The 19,667-nt window shown below is 45.0% G+C and overlaps 1 protein-coding gene across 1 annotated transcript in view; it reads right to left on the reverse strand.

The window, feature by feature from the left end:
- LOC132566393 (protein eva-1 homolog C-like) overlaps nucleotides 1-19,667 on the reverse strand; it is a 291,940-nt gene that overhangs the window by 143,047 nt on the left and 129,226 nt on the right. The window contains exon 5 of the mRNA XM_060231397.1: nucleotides 9,563-9,706. Coding sequence (XP_060087380.1) covers nucleotides 9,563-9,706 — 144 coding nt within the window. The remainder of the gene's footprint in view (nucleotides 1-9,562; nucleotides 9,707-19,667) is intronic.

The following is a 19,667-nucleotide window of genomic DNA, read 5'->3' on the forward strand; positions in this document are numbered from 1 at the left end:
TTTGTATTTTTATTAGTCCCCAGGGTCCCAGCAGGGGATCCTCCTGTTTTGTGGGCTCCTCTCCACCACAAGCCATCTGGGTGGCAGGGGGAAGCTCCACCCCAACAGCCACCATGTGCCTTTAAATCTCGGCAGGCTTAGAAGAAGCTTGACAACTGCTCATGTATTGGAAGGTGTGTGTGTGCCTTTACATTTCAGTAGGAGAAAAGCTGGATCGGGGGGCAAGGGGTGAGTAGGCAGAGCCATGTGGCTCTTCCCAGTGAGTGTGTGAAGCTGTAGGAAAGTAAGAGAGCATAGCCCCTCCATTTGTTTTGCATTAGCTCCAAAAGTCATATGTATAGTAAAATGGAGTTAACTAGAACCTGATTATGGGATGGAGGGAAATTTCACCCCCTAGGCTGCTCTCCTTTTGTTTTCCTGTTAGTCTGAAGAAGTTGGTTGAAATACAGCAAATGGTAACATTCAGCTACTCCTGTGAGTAAATTGCCCCAGTGTGATCACAAAAAGCATGCATGCTTTGTGAGTGAGTGTGTGTGTGTATGTTCACTTTCATTTAGTGGAAGTGCAGCTGCTGGGGAATGAGGAAATGAAGGCTGTATTCAGGGGAACTGTATTGCTGTACTTTATTTATTTTAGGGAACTGGAAGGTCTCCACCTCCAAAGTCCCCAAGTATTTTCTGAGTTTGACCTGGCAACCCTATTCGAGACCAACAAGATTTTGGGGGGAAGGTATAAGCTTTCAAGAGTCCAAATTCCCTTTGTCAGATGCTGATGATAGTTTTACCTCAACTCCTTCCTTTTTAACATAGGGAATTTACACTTGAAAGATCTGTGACTGATTTCACGCAAACCCTAGTACTGATATTGGTGAGGCATGACAAGCGATTGATGGGACCTGGTCCCTCTTTGCCCCACCATGGCTGCAGGCTTGGTTAAGAGTAATAGGCTGTGTACTGGGGATGGAAGGCGGGAGGGAGATAAAGTCCACTGAAAGGAACAAAGTCTTCCTGTAGTTAGGCAATGAGCCCAGGCATTACACACAAGTCACCCAGAGAAAGCAAAAGGAGAGTATGAAGATTCACCAACAAAACATGCATTTGTTGACTCTGTTTAAGAGATTTAATGACATTTTGAGGATTTACAAGTAGACCCAGTACAAAAGTCTCGCATCTGGATAATACTCACTTGGCTCCTTTTATTTTTAGCTAGAATGTGTTCTGCATCTTAAAATAAGTTTTGTAAGAGGAGAGTTTTCAAAGCTAAAAATTTGGCATTTAGAATTACAGATCTTGTTTAAGGACAAAAGTTAGAGTCCAGTGGCACCTTGAAGACCAACGGAGTTTTATTTGAAGCCTGACTTTGTGTGTACGCACACTTCCTCAGATACATAGAAATGTGCACCCTCCTACCTGGAATAAAACTTTTAACTTTGTTCTGTTGCTTCAGACCAATATGGCTGCCCACCCGAATAAATCTTGATTAAAACCAGGGGTGGAATTCTAGCAGGCGCTCCTTTGCATATTAGGCCACACCCCTCTGATGTAGCCAATCCTCCAAGAACTTACAAGGCTCTTTTTTGTAAGCTCTTGGAGGATTGGCTACATCAGAGGGGTGTGGCCTAATATGCAAAGGAGCTCCTGCTAGAATTCCACCCCTGGTTAAGACTGCTGTTCAGAACACTCCGTCCCCTGAATAAAGAGCCATGGCTAATTATTCATTGCTGCTTCTTATCTTAATGGCACTGCAGAGTGTCAAGTGCTGCACAACCCCCATCAATGATCACCTTTATGATGTAGTCAAATAAGGTTTATTCATCAATGAGAAGCTGTTACAAGTTCTAAGATGAAGTCCTGGTGAAACTGAGCCCCCAGGTTCAGTACATACATATATAACCTTGGGTCCCAGCCATCCAAGATCACTGCAGATGGTGACTGCAGCCATGGAATTAAAAGGTGTTAGCTCCTTGGGAGGACAGCTATGGCAAACCTGGGCGGTATAATAAAAAGCAGAGACATCACCCTGCCAAACAAAAGTCCGTATAGTCAAGGCAATGGTATTCCCAGTAGTAATGTGTGGCTGTGAGAGCTGGACCATAAGGAAGGCCTTGTGCAGAAGAATAGATGCTTTTGAGATTCGGTGCTGGAGAAGACTCTTGAGAGTCCCTTGGACTGCAAGTAGATCCAATCAGTCAGTCCTAAGGGAAATCAACCCTGACTGTTCCCTGGAAGGTCAGATGATGAAACTGAAGCTCAAATACTTTGGCCACCCAATGAGAAGGGAACACTCCCTGGAGAAGACCCTGATGCTGGGAAAGACAGAAGGCAAAAGAAGAAGGTGATGGCAAAAGATGAGATGGCTGGATAGCGTTACTGATGTGACTAACATGAATTTGAGTGGACTTCGGAGGATGGTGGAAGACAGGAGGGCCTGGCATGATTTGGTCCATGGGGTCGCAAAGAGTCAGACTTGACTGTGCGACTGAACAGCAACAAAACTCAGCCATTACATGTTTAAACTCAAAGCATCTCTCTCTCCTCACCCTCCATCTAGACTAGCTAATGCAGGTTTCTCTCAAAAGCGAGTCTCTGGGTAGCAGATAAGGCCGCTTGAGTTTCAGATGCTGGCTGTGCCACATTCCCAGGGTAGAACAGGTTACTTATGTTCGTTACAGACATAACAGGATAGATTAGCAAGCGAAGAAACCTAGCTAAGACAAGTTATAATGACTCAGATAGGCCTGGACCAAGATGGATACACTCGCGGCAAGAGTCGCTCTTGACACAAAATAGGGATGCTGAACTTCTGTATGGTCACTTTACTCTGCAGAGATTTGCAGGATAGGGGAGCAACATTTTATTTGGCAGTATCTTGGGTAGCCATGCTCTAGGGACCATTCAGGTTGCCAGCTCCAGGTTGGAAAATTCCTGGAGATTTGGGGATGGAGTCTGGGAAGGGTGGGGTTTGGGGATGGAATTGACTTCACTGAGTTAGTGGTACTATTTTGCATGCTTAACCCTGCCCACAAGCAGTGTTCCCTCTAAGCTGAGTTAGTGTGAGCTAGCTCACAGACTTTTAGCCTCCAGCTCGCACATTTTTGTCCCGGCTCAAGAAAAATGGCTCTAGAGCAAACTGATTGACGCAGTAGCTCACAACTTTAATGCCAGTAGCTCACAAGGCAGAATTTTTGCTCACAAGACTCCACGGCTTAGAGGGAATATTGCCCACAAGCTATATGTAGCGCTGCTAACTGTGCCCCCATTTCATTGTCTGATGAAGTGTGCTTCTAGCCCACAAAAACTTACATCCTCAATAAAACTTCATTGGTCTTAAACGCGTTACTGGACTCCAACTTTGTTCTGAAGAACTGGAATTGATGGATTTTGAATATCTATTGGGACTTTTTATATCATTATAGGTGATTTTGTAGTATGTATTGATACTGAGTTCATTACAAACAAAAAATTATTGGTAATACTGGATATTACCAATAATACCAATACTGTCTCAGAGGCACCCACTTCATTGTGGGGTGCCTCAGGGGGCAGTTCTCTCCCCGATGTTGTTTAACATCTACATGCGCCCCCTTGCCCAGATTGCACGGAGGTACGGGCTGGGTTGTCATCAGTATGCAGATGATACCCAGGTCTATCTACTGATGGACGGCCGGGCTGGTGATGTCCCTATAAATTTGGACCGGGCGTTACAAGCCGTGGCTGACTGGCTCAGGCTGAGCGGGCTGAAGTTGAATCCGGCGAAGACTGAGGTCCTTTGCGTGGGCCGCGGCGGACCGGGAGGGGAGATTACCCTACCGGCTTTTGACGGTGCGCCACTGATACCAGTGCGCAGGGTCAAGAGCCTGGGAGTGCTACTGGAATCCTCTTTATCAATGGAGGCCCAGATAGCTGCCACTGCTAGATCTGCCTTCTTTCACCTCAAGAGGGCGAGGCAGTTGGCTCCCTTCTTGGAACGCAGCGACTTAGCAACTGTGATCCACGCAACGGTCACCTCGAGACTAGACTACTGCAATGCCCTCTACATGGGGCTGCCCTTATACCGAACATGGAAACTTCAGGTAGTGCAGAACGCGGCGGCCAGGCTGCTGGTGGGACTACCTCGGTGGGAACACGTGCGGCCTGGGCTGTGGGATCTGCACTGGCTACCGGTTGTGTACCGTGTTCGCTATAAAGTGCTGGTTATTACCTTTAAAGCCCTATATGGCCGAGGACCTGCCTACCTTAGGGACCGCCTCTCCCCATATGTTCCCCAGAGAGCACTGAGATCTAGCTCTCAAAATCTTTTAATAATCCCTGGGCCAAGAGAGGCTAGATTGAAGACAACCAGGGAGCAAGCCTTTTCAGCAATGGCCCCTCGATGGTGGAATCAACTTCCAGAGATGGTGCGAGCCCTGCGGGACCTGAACCAATTCCACAGGGCTTGCAAAACATTTCTTTTTCAGCTTGCTTTTAAGACAGAACCTGGCTAAACTGACCTGTAGCCATCTAGCCATCTTATGTATGACTGTGACTTATAGCATCTTATAGCACCTGTTTTATCTATTTTAATTAATTTATGTAATTGATTTGTATTTAAAATTGTTGTTTACATTGTTTTATTCAAATCATGGTATTCCATGTCTGTGAGCCGCCCTGAGCCCGCCTTCGGCGGGGGAGGGCGGGATACAAAAATAAATTTATTATTATTATTATTATTATTATATTATTATTATATTTGTGCTCATAGTTACTTTTCCATGGTCCATTCCCTAGGCTACCATCTGGATGGAGATTAGCAACCCTGGAGACAACACACATTAACAACGGAATGTAGACACCAGCCTACACAACACATTCTCTCTGGGTGTCAAGCCACTTAACTCTCATAAGCATGAAAGCAGCACTCATTAAAGTGTCACCTGCCTCAGTTCCTTTTAACTGTGATGCCCCATGTACTAAAAAGTAGCCATTAAGCAGTTAAAAGTGCCTTAATTATCCATCTTTACAACACTTTTGAGTTCAGCTGCACTAGCCAGACAAAAGAAATCCACACAGCCCTCTTCCCCATTCCCCTAGCTAGTCAGGGCTTCTTTTGCAAGGGGGGTGTGGTTTGTAGCAGGAATTGCTTCGCATATTAGGCTACACCCTCCTGATGTAGCCAATCCTCCTGGCGCTTACAGTAGGCCCTGTAAGAAGAGCTCTGTAAGTTTTAGGAGGATTGGCTACATCAGGGGTGTGTGGCCTAATATGCAAAGGAGTTCCTGCTACAAAACGAAGCACTGGTGTTCTCTTCCCTACCATTTGCTAAACTGGAGTTATGCCCCCAAGGACCTCAGAGGGAAACTGAACGTCGCTTTAGAGCAGGGGTCCCCAACCTTTTTGGCCCCAGGGACTGGCTCCAGGGCCAGTCCGCTGACCGCGGCCCCAGAGCCAGCAGGGTGGGGGGACTCAATTCAGCCTGCCCCCCCCGCAGCACCTCCTCCCTCCTGCTTTCCTCAAACATTTTCCTCCTCCCTCCTTTGCCCCCTCATGCAGCCTCACCGCCTCCCCCTCCCCCCATTTTCCTCCTCTCTCCTCCCCCCCCATGCAGCCTCACCGCCTCCCCCTCCCCCCATTTTCCTCCTCTCTCCTCCCCCCCCCCATGCAGCCTCGCCACCTCCTATTTGTTGACTCCTATTTTGTTCTACTGCTTCAGACCAACATGGCTGCCCACCTGGAGCTGTCCTTCTCTCTGTTTTCCTCCTTCGCCCCCTCCCCCGTGCAGCCTTGCCACCTCCTTCCCCCCCCCCCCCTGTTTTCACCATTTTGAGGCCAGGGAAGGGGTGATGAAGTCTTCCCAAGCCGCCGCCCTCCCGCTGCCCTCCCGCCAAACAGCTGCAGGGGAAAAACCGCTGGCTGCAGTGCCCCAGGCAGGCACCCCCCACAGTGCTTCAAACCCCCCCCCCCCAGCCCATGGTGCTTACCCCCTCCTTCCCATCCCCCCTGCCCACAATCACAGTGCACCACCAGTGGCAAGGCCTGGGGGGGGGAAGGTGACGGGACAGAAAGGGAAGGGAAGGAGGGGGCGGGTGGCAGCAGTGGGCTTGGAGGAGGAAGTAGATACGCCGTGCCGGTAGGGCCGGGGGGGAGGGGAGGCGATGGAAAGGAAAGAGAAGGAAGTGATGGAGGAGGAGGCAGGCACACTGCGGCTGCAGAGCCCAGATGCAGGGGGGCAGGAGGCAAAGGGACGGGAAGGGAAAGGATGGGTGGCCGGCAGCAGCGGCGAGCGATGCTGCTGCAGCGGTTTTCCCAGCCGATCAGCTGATCAGTGGGAGGAGAGGAGGCGGGGAGGCTGCGTAGGGGGCGAAGGAGGGAGGAGGAAACAGGGGAAAGAGGAGGTGCCACGGGGGGGGGGGAGCGAGGCTGCACGGCCCACTGAAAACAGGCCGTGGTCCTGTGCTGGTCCCCAGCCTGAGGGTTGGGGACCCCTACTTTAGAGGACAGGAAGGGAAATGCTTAGTGAAAATCGATGTGTCCTTATTTAAGACCTCAGAGAAATTTCACAAAAGAAGTTGAGATTCCAGATTTCCTAAATCAGAAAACAAAAACAAAACCGGATAGCCTTTTGAGTCGCTGAGCTCACCCAAACATGCTTCCTCTCATGTACAGGGTTAAGCGTTCCTGCACAAAAGGCTTAATTAGAAATGCAGTGAAGGCAGCTGTGTCCTGCAAGATGAGCTACAGAAAAATAACAGACAGGCCATTCTGAGAGAGCCAGTTTGGTGTAGTGGTTAAGTGCGGGGACTCTTAACTGGGAGAACTTGATTACCCACTCCACCACTTACAGCTGCCGGAATGGGTTAGCCATAGCTCTTGTTGAGTTGTCCTTGAAAGGGCAGCTGCTGTAAGAGCTCTCTCAGCCCCACCCACCTCACAAGGTGTCTGTTGTGGCAGGGGTGGGGAAGATAAAGGAGATTGTGGCCACTCTGAGATTCAGAGTATAGGGCAGGATATAAATCTAATTTATTTGTAGCAGGAACTCCTTTGCATATTAGGCCACTCCCACCTAATATAGCCAATCCTCCAAGAGCTTATAGGGTTCTTAGTCTAGGGCCTACTGTAAGCTTTTGGAGGACTGGCTACATCAGGGGTGTGTGGCCTAATATGCAAAGGAGTTCCTGCTACAAAAAAAGCCCTGCATACAACTTCACTCAGCCATGTGTGAACGCTTTCCCCCAGCCCAAGGGGAACGGAACAGCCTCTGAAAGAGAGATACCAGCCTACAGGTGGGACCTGAGGATCCCCCAGATTTACACCTCATCTCCAGGCTACAGAGATCAGTTCCCCTGGAACAAATGGATGTGTTGGAGGGCGGGCTCCGTGGCATTGTACACCACTGGGGTTCATGTCCTCCCCAGGCTCCACCCCCAAATCTCCAATGTCCCCCTACCTGGATCCTATTGGAAGTGGAGGACTTTGTGCTGTCTCCTGTCTCAAAACTGAGAGATGGCACCAAAGTATTCTGACAGATAGAGAGGTCAGGACACACAGAGCATCCTTTCCTTCCTGCTATCTGATTCTTTCCTTTGAAGCAGGACGCTACTCTTTGGGCAATTTCCTCTGTTTCTGCTCTCTCACGCTTCTCCCTCGCTCTCTCGCACGCACGCAAAGAAGGTGCATGATCTCTCTGTCTTGCCGAGCATGTATTCAGCATCCAACGCCATCTAGCTACTTAGAGCAGGTAATCTATACCTGTCTCTTAGCTGCACTCTCCAACGCTTATTTCCTTTAGTAAAAGTTGCTTATTAGTTCTAGAACTGCTGACTCTGTAACTCTGAAAGTCTGTGGCTACATCTAGCCCCAGCTTTGCTGCAGCAAAGCCTTGAGCACTTTGCCACTTTTTCGTGGTTCCCTGGCGGTACCGAGTTCAGAGAATCCAACAGATCCTAGCCCCCCCCCCCCCCACCCAGAGGCCAGGGGAAACTTGCATTGGATATTCTTAGAGAAAAATATTATTTAGCAGAGATAGAAATTAGCAGCGCAGCAAAGAATATGCAGAGAACACGTGGATGTTTAAAAGAATGTGATTGCTTTACTTAAAACTACAAGGGAAGGGTAAACCAGGAAGAAAAATAACAGACACTAACTTCCTACATCTTTACAGTTAGAGAACAAACCTAGAAACGGCTTCTCTTCTCCAAACTTAGACAAAGGGGGGAAGAAGAACCATAAAATGCAGAATAGCCAATGCACTGATTTCCAATCACAACTCTTTCAGGTCATTTAATTAAGACCTCCTACAGACTTTCGCAGGCTTTCTCTTTAGCTAACAGATAGGTTACAGTAAACGCATGTGACTTCCTGTTGACTAACAAAAACAAAGTTAACTCTATAATTACTGAAGGGTTGCAAACTTGCTAATCCCAACAACCCGGCAACCCTACTCTGAAAGAAGACCCACCAATTGTCCAGGTGTCGGTTCTTCGCCCCTTCTCCTGGACTCGACCACACCCCTCCCAACCAGGAGGAAACCTCCTGCCCACAGCCAGCCAACAGGTGGGTCAACCACCATCACTTTCAGCCATGGGCAGGAGCCAACCAGACCTGTGACTCTCTCACCCTATGTTAGAGAAAACACCACGACGATGGCCCAGGGGTTGGCTGGGTTTCTAGGGGCTGCAGACCTGCCAGCTGAGGTTGTCCACCCGTTTCTCAGTGAGGAACATGACGGTTTCAATAAAGCACACAGGTTGGTGGAGGTAGGGGGTGGGGACCAGATGGACAGGTGTTGGAAAATGTGTTTAAATATTCAGAGGTATGGAGGTTGCAATAAATGGAGACAAGACGTAAGCTTATCAAAAAATGTAAGTTTACCAGAAAAACATCAGGAAAAGGTACTTGGGATAAAAGAAATAAAACTCAGCTTACTAGCATGGCTAACTGCATCTAATCTGCCACAGGGCTGCTTTTATTACTATTGTTAGCTGGTTTCTTCCTCCCAGAGAACTTTGCACCAGGAAGAAGAGCAACTCAGTTTGCATATGAGATCAAAGGAGTTTCAGGCACAAGGTGCCAACTGACCGATACAGTCTTTACATTTCCCCCAGATTTAGAAGACCCAGTACCTAATTGGGTTTAGGTTACAATACATCACTTCCTGTTTTAGGGAAACATCAACAGTTAACTCTACAATGGCTGGAATGTAAATAACTTGTATTCCAACAACAGGGATTTAATGGGAATGACACAGCCGTACCGGAGGGGAAGAGCTCGGTGCCTGAGATGGACAAAGTACAGAGAGAGGGAAGAAAAGGCAAGAGCAGAGCCAGACCCAGGTGTCTTCAACCTCCCCGCTGGCTCGGTCTGAGGTATGATGTCTAACCGTTACGCCAAGTCCTGGAAGTGTCACCCAAGCCCTCCCACGTCCCGGAGCCTGAGGATCCGGACACCAAATATCGATCCGTGAAAGACTTCACGATCAGTCTACCCACTCTTCTTGAAAGAAACATCGAACGTAACAGACACATCTGTTTACATCAAGCAAATAACATCTGTTCATTAAATATATATATCCCATCAGCTTGACCTACCACATGTGTAGATGATGTTGAGGTACTTGCGGATGCCCGGGGAACACGGGTCTCCGAATTCGTAAGTGCTGGCGTACACACTACAGCTTCGTTTGCCATGGCAGCGCCGGGTCATGAGCTGAAGGGCCGAGTCAGACTGGCATTCTACAGGGAGGAAAGGAAATCACCGGTTATACATGAATCCCTCTGCCAAAAGTTTAACAAATTGCTGAAGCACACATCATCCTGCATTGTACCTTATCAGACCACTGGTCCATCAAGGTCGGTATTGTCTGCAAGCAGCTAGCCAGATTCTCGGGTCACAATTTTTCACAGCATCTGGCCAAACTGTGGCTCTTCCACACATATTGTGTGGCTCTCGAAACCCCCACCACCCCGTCTGCCAGCTTGGAGAAGGCACTTCTCTCTTTAAATCACTTCTCCAAGCCAAGCCAGCCAGCCGGTTCTGGGTTAAATTTTTCTTCTCCTCCAAGCTGACCCCAATTCCACCTTATTCCTCCTGGCTTTCTTTCCACCTCTCCCTCCCCAAAATCTATTATCTATTTTCCTTCCTTCCTTCCTTCCTTCCTTCCTTCCTTCCTTGCTTCCTTCCTTCCTTGCCTTCCTTCCTGCCTGCCTGCCTGCCTGCCTTCCTTCCTTCCTTCCTTCCTTCCTTCCTTCCTTCCTTCTTGCCTTCCTTCCTTCCTTCCTTCCTTCCTTCCTTCCTTCCTTCCGACTCTCGAACATTTCACATTAACGTCTTTTGGCTCTCATAACGTCTAACATTTATTCTATGTGGTCTTATGTTAAGCAGGTTTGGCCAACCCTGATGTAAATCCTGATAATTTAAACTGGAGATGCTAGAGACTGAAACTAGGACCTTCTACATGCCAAGCAGATGCTCTACCATTGAGCTGTGGCCCTCTCCCAGCATGAATTTCACAAAGCTTGCAAGAAAGCCTGGCAAAGAAACAGGCTCATACATAGAGTACCTGCAAATTGTAGAGCTTGTTTTACACTGAACTGTTGAACCTGATGCAACTGTGAATGAAAGGCATTTGTCACACAATATTTTTCTTAAGGAACTGATGCAGGAAAGTGGGCCCAGACACATAAATTCCACCGTTTGAAAATCCTCATGCGGGTACATTTCATTTTGCTCCACTTACATATGAACATATGAAGCTGCCTTATACTGAATCAGACCCTCGGTCCATCAAAGTCAGTATTGTCTTCTCAGACTGGCAGCAGCTCTCCAGGGTCTCCAGCGGAGGTTTTCCACACCTATTTGCCTGGACCCTTTTTTGGAGATGCCAGGGATTGAACCTGGGACCTTCTGCTTACCAAGCAGATGCTCTACCACTGAGCTACCGTCCCTCCATACATGTGCTCAAAAACTGCAGCATGCCCAAAGTTCCAAAGACGGATATGCACAGCCTCATTTTTTTAAAAATCATGATGATGTACTTGGTAGTAGTGATTCTCAAATTGTGGGTCAGGACCCCTAACTGGGTTATGATTCTCTAGCGAGTAGGCCAGGAGGCAGGGTCAACATCCATTCGGCACACTGGCTAAGACCCCATGATATATGTAGGGGCCCACAAAAATGATTTGAAGATCATTTTTTTTTTTTGCATATTAGGCCACACTCCTCTGATGTAGCCAATCCTCCAAGAGCTTACAAAAAAGAGCCTTGTAAGCTCTTGGAGGATTGGCTACATCAGAGGGGTGTGACCTAATATGCAAAGGAGCACCTGCTAGAATTCCACCCCTGGTTAAGACTGCTGTTCAAAACACTCCGTCCCCTGAATAAAGAGTCATGGCTGATTATGACTAATATGGCTGCCCACCGAATAGAGTTGAAGGGAAACAACAAACTTTTGGGGACAAAGAAAATGTTTCAATTTTTCCTCTCCTGTCATAAAAGAATGAAATGTTGGGACCCACAAAATCTATTACATTTTGCCTAGAAGAGAAAAAAGTAAACGTTGATGTACTTAAAGTAACATCAAAATCATTTTAATATTGATATTATTATGGTGGGAGGGGCCCATAAAGGCAGAAGTGCTTAAAGCGCACAAAAAGTCATAATGCAACCTGCCAGGAGTAGGGTTGCCTATCGCCAGTCGAGGGAGCATCCCCCAGTTTGGAGATCCTCACCCCTCCACTTCAGGGTTATCAGAAAGTGGAAGGAAGGGAATGTCCCATTATACCCTATGGAGACCAGACCCCATATGGCTAGGCTTCCCAACCCTCCCGCCCTGGCGGGGGACCCCAGGATTTCCAGCCTCTTCCCCCGCTCCCCAAAAAAACAGAAGTGGGGGGAGGGGGAAACGGCGCCAAGGAGCATGGCGAGCTGCCCCATCCCGGAGCGGGCGACGCCGCTGCGCCGCTGCCGCCCCCTCCCCGCCCACCGCAGCTGCTCCTCCGAGATGGGCCCAGCCTGAGCCCATCTCGGAGGAGCAGCCATGGCGAGCGGAGAAGAGGCAGCAGCTGCGCAGCGGCGTCGCCCGCTCCGAGATGGGGCGGCTCGCCACGCTCCCCGGCGCCGTTTCCCCCCCTCCCCCCAGCTCCACCCCAGTGTCTCCTGGCTCCACCCCCAAAGTCTCCTGGCTCCACCCCCAAAGTCCCCAGATATTTCTGGAGTTGGACTTGGCAACCCTACATATGGCAGGGATGTCAAACTAATTTTTTTACGTGGGCTAGATCTGGCATAAATGAGACCTTGTCGAGCCGGGCCCTGTGTATCATAAAACATAATGCTAGTTAGCAGAGATACAAACCTAGCACTCATTTGGTCTTAAAGGTGCTTTTTTGTATCTCTCCCGTGTGATCCAGGGAACTGGGCAAAGGAAGCTCTGGCTCTTTCCTTCAGAATCAGAAGGGGGGGGTGGAAGCCTCAGCCAATAGAAAGGAAAGATGCTTGGATCAATAGCTCTGTTGTGCAATTGAGAGATACTATCCTTCGAGACTTCCGGTGTAATGGCGTGGTGTCGCTAAGCATTTTCCCGAGCTCCGGGAGAAGCTTGGATTTGCTGGGCATTTGGGGGGGCTTTCGGCCAGAAAGTACCCCCTAAAGAAGCGTCGGAAGACGCGTCGCAGTTTGGGGCGCTATTTGGAGACTGGATGGGTAGCGGAGGCTCCCTATTCAGATCCAATGAGCCCCTGAAGCCGATGCCCAGCAACACTCTGGTGCTTAACCGGGCCACCGGACAAGGGAGCAGACGGAGATAACATGCATATCCATCGCACGAAACAACAAGAAGAAACATAACTGTACCTTCCAAGAGGATTCATCGAAGTTTGAAACTTGTGCATGTGGGTCGCGGAGGGAGCGCTCTGTCGGAGAGACGTAGAACGGAGGAAAAGAAGGTGAAGAACATGGAGGGAAGGAGAAGTGGAGAGAAGTGGAGAGAAGCGGGATGGAAAGGCAACTGAGACTGATTGATGGCGAGAACTGTTGACGGCTAGAACTATAGTACAAGGATAGGAGAAGAAGACTGAAAACTAAAGCCAAGACTAAGGTGGGAGAATTGAGACCGAGCCGGCCGGGCAGAGAAACGGACGACAGACGGCGGACAGCAGCGGTGGCGGCGGCGGAGGTCGTATTCGGGAAAGAAGAGATGGATTTGATGGACTGAGTAAGTAGATTGATGGACTGAGCAAGTAGGCTGATGGACGGAGTAAGTAGTTGAGTCGAGAAGGTGGTTTGAAGTGTTTAAGGGAAAGATACTGAAGGTGGAAGGAGGGAGAAACAGGAAAAGATAGAAGCGAAAGAGGGGAGCTATGAAAGACGCGGTGTGGATTACAGTGTGATGGCGGCTCTGCTGTAGTCGAAAGTGAAACCACGAGGCGGGGAGAGAATGGCGTCCTCTACTAAAAATAATAATATACAAGGCTGGTGAGCTTTTTTACTGGATAGAGGATAAACTGAGGCCAAGAAATAGAAATTGAAAAATCACATATCGGATAAAGAGTGGAGAGACGGTTTTTAGCAACGCTTTGTTGCGGCTGTCTCCCCACTGAAGATGGGCTTTTAGGCGCTTTTGGAGCTGATTGAGATACTGCAAGAAACGGCGCGGACATAGACAGTGAACACATAGAGTAATATAGACAGTATTATAGACAAGAAGAAGAACAGAAGAACAGAAGAATAGAAGAAAAATAAAGGGACTATAAGGGACAAATAGAAATAATTGGAATAAAAAAGAAAAGGGGAACAGAACAGAACAGGAGATAAATTACAGAAGAGACAATTATTTAGACTGTAGAGAATTGGACTGCAGAGAGCTGGAAGACAGAAAACTGAATTGAATTCTACTAGAGGGTAAAGAATTGAACTAAACACTTTTGTTAATAGTATAGTGACTAACTGGTAAGAAAACTATTTTGCTGTAGTTGGATTAGAAATAGAAATTAACTGTTTAACTGTTTAAAGGTGAATTTGCTATTAGGATTCAAGGTAATTATATATTAGAAAGAAATAGAACTTAAATTAAGGTATTGAATGAATAGTAATGAAAACAATTTGATTTAATAATTAGCAATGAAGGTTATTTGATTTCTGTATGGAATGAATTGAGTTGATTTTAAGTATTGGATGAACTGAAGTGAACTATATCTGATTGCTGAAGGAATTGAATTGTTGCTGATTATAGAGGGCTAGAAATAAGTAATTATACTAAATTATTTAATAGAAGGAACCTCCTGGATAAGGGGATTGAGAATCGTAAACGGAAGAAGCTTCTAAAAATAACACTAACTATTTAATTTAGAATCAAACAAAGATCTTAGGGGGCAGATATGGGCCCAAAAAAACTTGGACAAGCGACCCCCCCACCCACGCCTGGGGGAGGGGGGAAACCAGGGGCAGAGGGAACAAATCAAGATGCCATTGAAAAGTTACAACATATGGTGATGGAGGGCTTCAAACAAAATCAAGAAGCGCTAGAGACGATGAAAGCTGATCTATTGGGGCAGATAATAAAAACTAACAAACAGGTTGAAGAATTTCAGAAACAATTATTGGGGAACACTCAACAGATCCACAGATTGACCGCCAAAGTGGATAAGATAGAGGAAAAAGAAAAAGAGATGTCCAACAGAACTCGGGACAACGCAGCAAGCTTGGCCCAATTAGAAGAAAGGGTAATAAGGCTAGAAATGGAGAAAGCAGCTTATATATTACGCTTTCAAAATATACCAGAAGAAAAAAATGAAAACATAATGGAGAAAGTAATAGAAATGCTGTCTTCTGAGGATGTAGAATGTTTAGAGGAAGGAAGTAGAGAAATTGAATGGGTTAAGAGGGTCTCATCAAATTACACACGACAGCATAATTTGGCAAGAGAAGTTCAAGTCAAATTTGTTCATCTCACAACATGCGAGAAAATTCAAAGGAAAGCTAAAGAACGAGAATTGAAATGGAAAGATGCTAAAATTAAGGTTTTGAGAGAAGTGCCCTGGGAAGTTCGACAACGAAGAGTGAAATATCGGAAATTGTCATCATGGTTGATTAGTCACTCGATACAATTCAGATGGTTGGTTCCAGAAGGATTACTTTTTACGTATCAATCTAGAAGACATAATATAAACTCGATTGAGAAAGCAGAAGAATTCTGGGAACAACATATTGAGAAAAGCAATCGAGAGTCGGAAACGGAGGATGAACAAGAAGAAGAAGACGGTCAAAGTAATTCAGAAGAAAGAGCTCCGCAGAGGTCGCAAAGAGAAAGAATCAAGACGAAGATTAAAACTAAAAAAACCCAGAAATTAATACCGGATAGTATAGATCAGACAAAATGAGTGCTAAGCCTGGGCTGCAAATAATATCGGTTAACGTTAATGGTTTAAATGACCCAGGAAAAAGGAGAAGAACTTTTCAGCAGCTGAGAAAGTCTTCCTCATCAATAATTTGTTTACAGGAGACACATATTCAAGAAAAAGACATAAAATATTTGAAAAATGAAAAACTAGGGGTTCTTTACCATTCATCTGATCCAAAGAAGAAAAAGAGAGGGGTAGCCATTTATGTATCCAAATCCATTTACTCAAATTGCCTTTATACGGATAAAAAAGGAAGAGTGGTGATAATAGAGATAGAACTTAATGGCAACAAAGTGACATTAGCCAATATCTATGCCCCTAATGAGAATTTGGAAAAATTCTACCAGGCTTTACACAGAAAACTGACAGAACTTAACCCAAAGAATTGCTGCATTATAGGCGATTATAATGCGGTTTTTGATACAGAAAAGGATAAAAAATTTGAGGAACAGAAGAAAAGAAAGCTGCGAAATACCTTGCCTAGAGCCTTTTTAAAATTAGCGGATGAATTAAACCTAATAGACGCGTGGAGAACCAAGAATCCAACAACCAATGATTATACGTTTTACTCATCCGTGCATAAGTCCTGGTCGAGGATAGATATGTGTTGGTTGTCGGCGGACTTAGTGTTACGTCTTCATCAGGCAGAAATTTTACCCAGAACTTATGCTGATCACAACCCGATACAGGTCAAACTATTAGAAACAGCAAAAAGCTTTCGTTGGACCCTCAATTTACAGATTTTGAAAGAGAACAAATTTTTGGAAATAGCCAAGAAAGAAACTAAAGAATTTTTTCAAAATAATGTAATCAAAGACACTAGCATGGACATTATTTGGGACGCTTTCAAAGCCTTTTTTCGGGGCATCGCAATAAGATATACTGCGGAAAGAAAAAAGGAGCGACTGAAATCGTATAAAGAACTGACCCTCAAATTAGGAAATCAAGAAAAACAGCAAAAGGAAAGAAACACAGAAGAGATAAGATTAAAGATTGCCGCTATTCAACATCAGATTAATTTACTATTAATGGAAGAAGTGGAAAAACAGTTGAAATGGATGAAACAAACCCACTTCGAAAATGCAAATAAAACTAGTAGATGGCTGGCATATAAATTAAAGAAGGAAAGAAATAAGAGAATCATAAAGCTACTTAGAGACGAAGAAGGAAAGGAGATAACGCAAATCGACGAGATGAAAACAATAATTCAAAATTTTTATCTAAAATTATATAAAGGTCAAAATATAGATAAACAGTGGCAAGATGATTATTTAATCAAGACTAAGATGAGAAAGCTATCCAAAGAACAAAAAGAAAAATTAGAAAAACCAATTACTATGCATGAGATAGTGGAGGCGATAAACCAGCAGAAACCAAATAAAGCACCAGGCCCAGATGGACTACCAAGTGAATTTTACAAAACCTGTGGAGAAGAACTCCTCATTCCGTACAAAAATGTAATTGAGGATATTCAAAAAAATCACAGAATACCAACATCCTGGAAGGAGGCGTTGATCTCATTGATACATAAAGAAGACACAGATCCAGCAGAAGTGAGAAATTACAGACCTATCTCCTTATTGAATGTCGATTACAAGATTTTTGCCAGTGTCCTGGCTAATAGACTTAAGAAGGTTATAGGAACTATTGTCCATGAAGACCAAACAGGTTTTATACCAGGTAGACAAATGAGGCAAAACTTAAGATTTCTACTAAACGCTATCGAATTCTACAAAGAACATCCAGAGAAACAGGTAGCGTTTATCTTTGTCGATGCAGAGAAAGCCTTCGATAATGTGAACTGGGAATTTATCATAAAATCATTAAAGGCAGTGGGCTGCGGAGGAAACTTTTGCGATTTAGTGGAAACCATCTATACTAAACAAAAGGCAAGAATCAATTTTAATAACATTAAGTCGGACATGATTGAAATGGCACAAGGAACAAGACAAGGATGCCCGTTGTCACCTCTTTTGTTTGCCTTAACTTTAGAGCCATTATTGCAAAGAATAAGAGACGAAAACAGAATAAGAGGAATAAAAATTAAGGGAGAGGAGTTGAAGATTCAAGCATTCGCAGATGATATGTTATGTGTGCTGGAAGATCCCAATATATCTATTGCTTATTTGAAAGAAACGTTTAAACAATATGGGCAAGTAGCGGGACTTAAGATTAATGCTCAGAAGACAAAATTTCTTACTAAAAATATGAATAATGAGCAAATTAGCCAATTTGAAATAAAGTCGGAATTTCTACAGGGGAAAAAAGTAAGATATTTAGGAATTCAAATGACTAAAGATTTAAAAGATTTATACAGAAACAATTATGAGAAATTAGTGAAAGAGATACAACAAGATTTAGCCAGATGGAAAGACTTACAAATCTCACTCCTGGGCAGGATAGCCACTATCAAAATGAATGTGCTGCCAAGAATATTATTCCTCTTTCAAATGATTCCTATTTTGCTCCCAAAGTCATTTTTTCAACGGGTCAACAAAATAATCTTACAGTTTATCTGGCAGAACAAAAAACCTAGAATTAGACTTAAGGTACTCCAGGACAGCAAACTTAGAGGTGGATTTACTTTGCCAGAATGGAACCTCTATCATATGGCTAGTCGAATAGTCTGGTTAGTGGATTGGATTACTTTGAAAAATAAAAGAATACTAGTATTAGAAGGGGCAGGCCTGGAGAAAGGATGGCACGGATACCTTTGGTACCATAGTCCCCCGCAAAACAGTTCCTTCTGGAGACATGAGATCAGAAGATCCCTTTATAGAGCCTGGTTAGAAATTAGAAAGTTCTATTCTTATACCCCATCATGGTTATCACCGGTAGAGGCATCTACCCACCCGAATCTCTACACTTGGAACAATATATGCTACCAAAATTTATTAGATGGACAAAACAACCTCCGAGCAGAAGAAATGGACCATCTGGATTGGTGGTTGAAGTGCCAAATAAAATCAAGATATCAGAAAGATAAAGAAATAGGCTTTTCCAGAAAACTAAATGACCTTGACCAAATTATCCAAATGGATCAGAAGTTAATCTCTAAAATTTATGAGTGGCTACTCAGGGAAAAAATGCAGGGAGAGGTGGTGAAAGAATCTTGGGTTAAATGGTTGAGAGATTTCGGTTACAGCATACCAACAGATGACTGGGAAAAAATATGGAGACGGAATATAAAATTGATCAAACCAGCTTTGTATAAAGAGAATTTGTATAAAATGATTTATCGCTGGTATTTGACGCCGGAGCGATTAGCTAAAGCCTACCCCAGTTACTCAGACAAGTGTTGGAAATGCAGAAAGGCTAAGGGGTCAATTTTCCACATATGGTGGAAATGTGAACATGCCAAAAAGTATTGGTCCTTAATTAGTATTTGGACCCAGAAGATTTTGAAAATTAGACTTAGACACTCACCAGAGCTCTATCTTTTAAATGTTTGCAGGGAAAATCTTCCACCTGAAACAACCAAGGTGCTAATGTATATTGTAACTATTGCAAGAATATTATATGCAAAATACTGGAAGCTACCAAAAATACCTTCCAGGGAAGAGTTTATTGTTCAGCTTACAGAAGCTGCGGAACTTGATTTAATGACCACAAGGTTATGTGATGGAAACACGCAAAAATGTAAAGAGAGTTGGGAACCGATATATAGTTGGGTAAAAAGTAAAGGTATGTTGTTGGAATAAGAGGAAAGTAAAACATTATTCTCTGGTCACTCCCGGTGTGTTTGGGAGGATGTCTGGGAGGTGGAGGGGGATTGAAAGCGTTGAGATGATTGTGAGTTATATGTATCTGTACAGAAATATGTTTTGTATGTCTTGTATGTTTATATGTCTTTGTCCTTATAAGGTGGAATAATTCAATAAAATTTATGAACATAAAAAAAAAAAGAGAGATACTATCCTTCCCCTCTCCTCCACAAGGGAGGAGTCTCAGCCAATGGAGAAAATAGAGGCTTTGCTCTACAGCTCCTGTGTGATTGAGCAAGCCTGGCAAAACAAGTTGTGAAGCAGAAGGAAGCAAGAGATAGGGAAAAAGAAGTAGATGACAGTCAGTTGCTTGGGGGCCTGATAGGAACTCTCCGGGGAGGCCTGATTCAGCCCCCGGGTCACATGTTTGACACCCCTGCCATAGGGTATAATGGAGAATTGATCCATATACATCTGGGGCTCTGGGGACTGAATTTTTTTTTAAGTAGAGGCACCAAATTTTCAACATAGCATCTGGTGCCTCTCCTCAAACAAACCCCAAAATTTCAAAAAGATTGAACCAGGGGGTCCAGTTC

Source organism: Heteronotia binoei, chromosome 1 (genome assembly GCF_032191835.1).
Source record: "Heteronotia binoei isolate CCM8104 ecotype False Entrance Well chromosome 1, APGP_CSIRO_Hbin_v1, whole genome shotgun sequence".
Classification (NCBI taxonomy): Eukaryota; Metazoa; Chordata; class Lepidosauria; order Squamata; family Gekkonidae; genus Heteronotia; species Heteronotia binoei.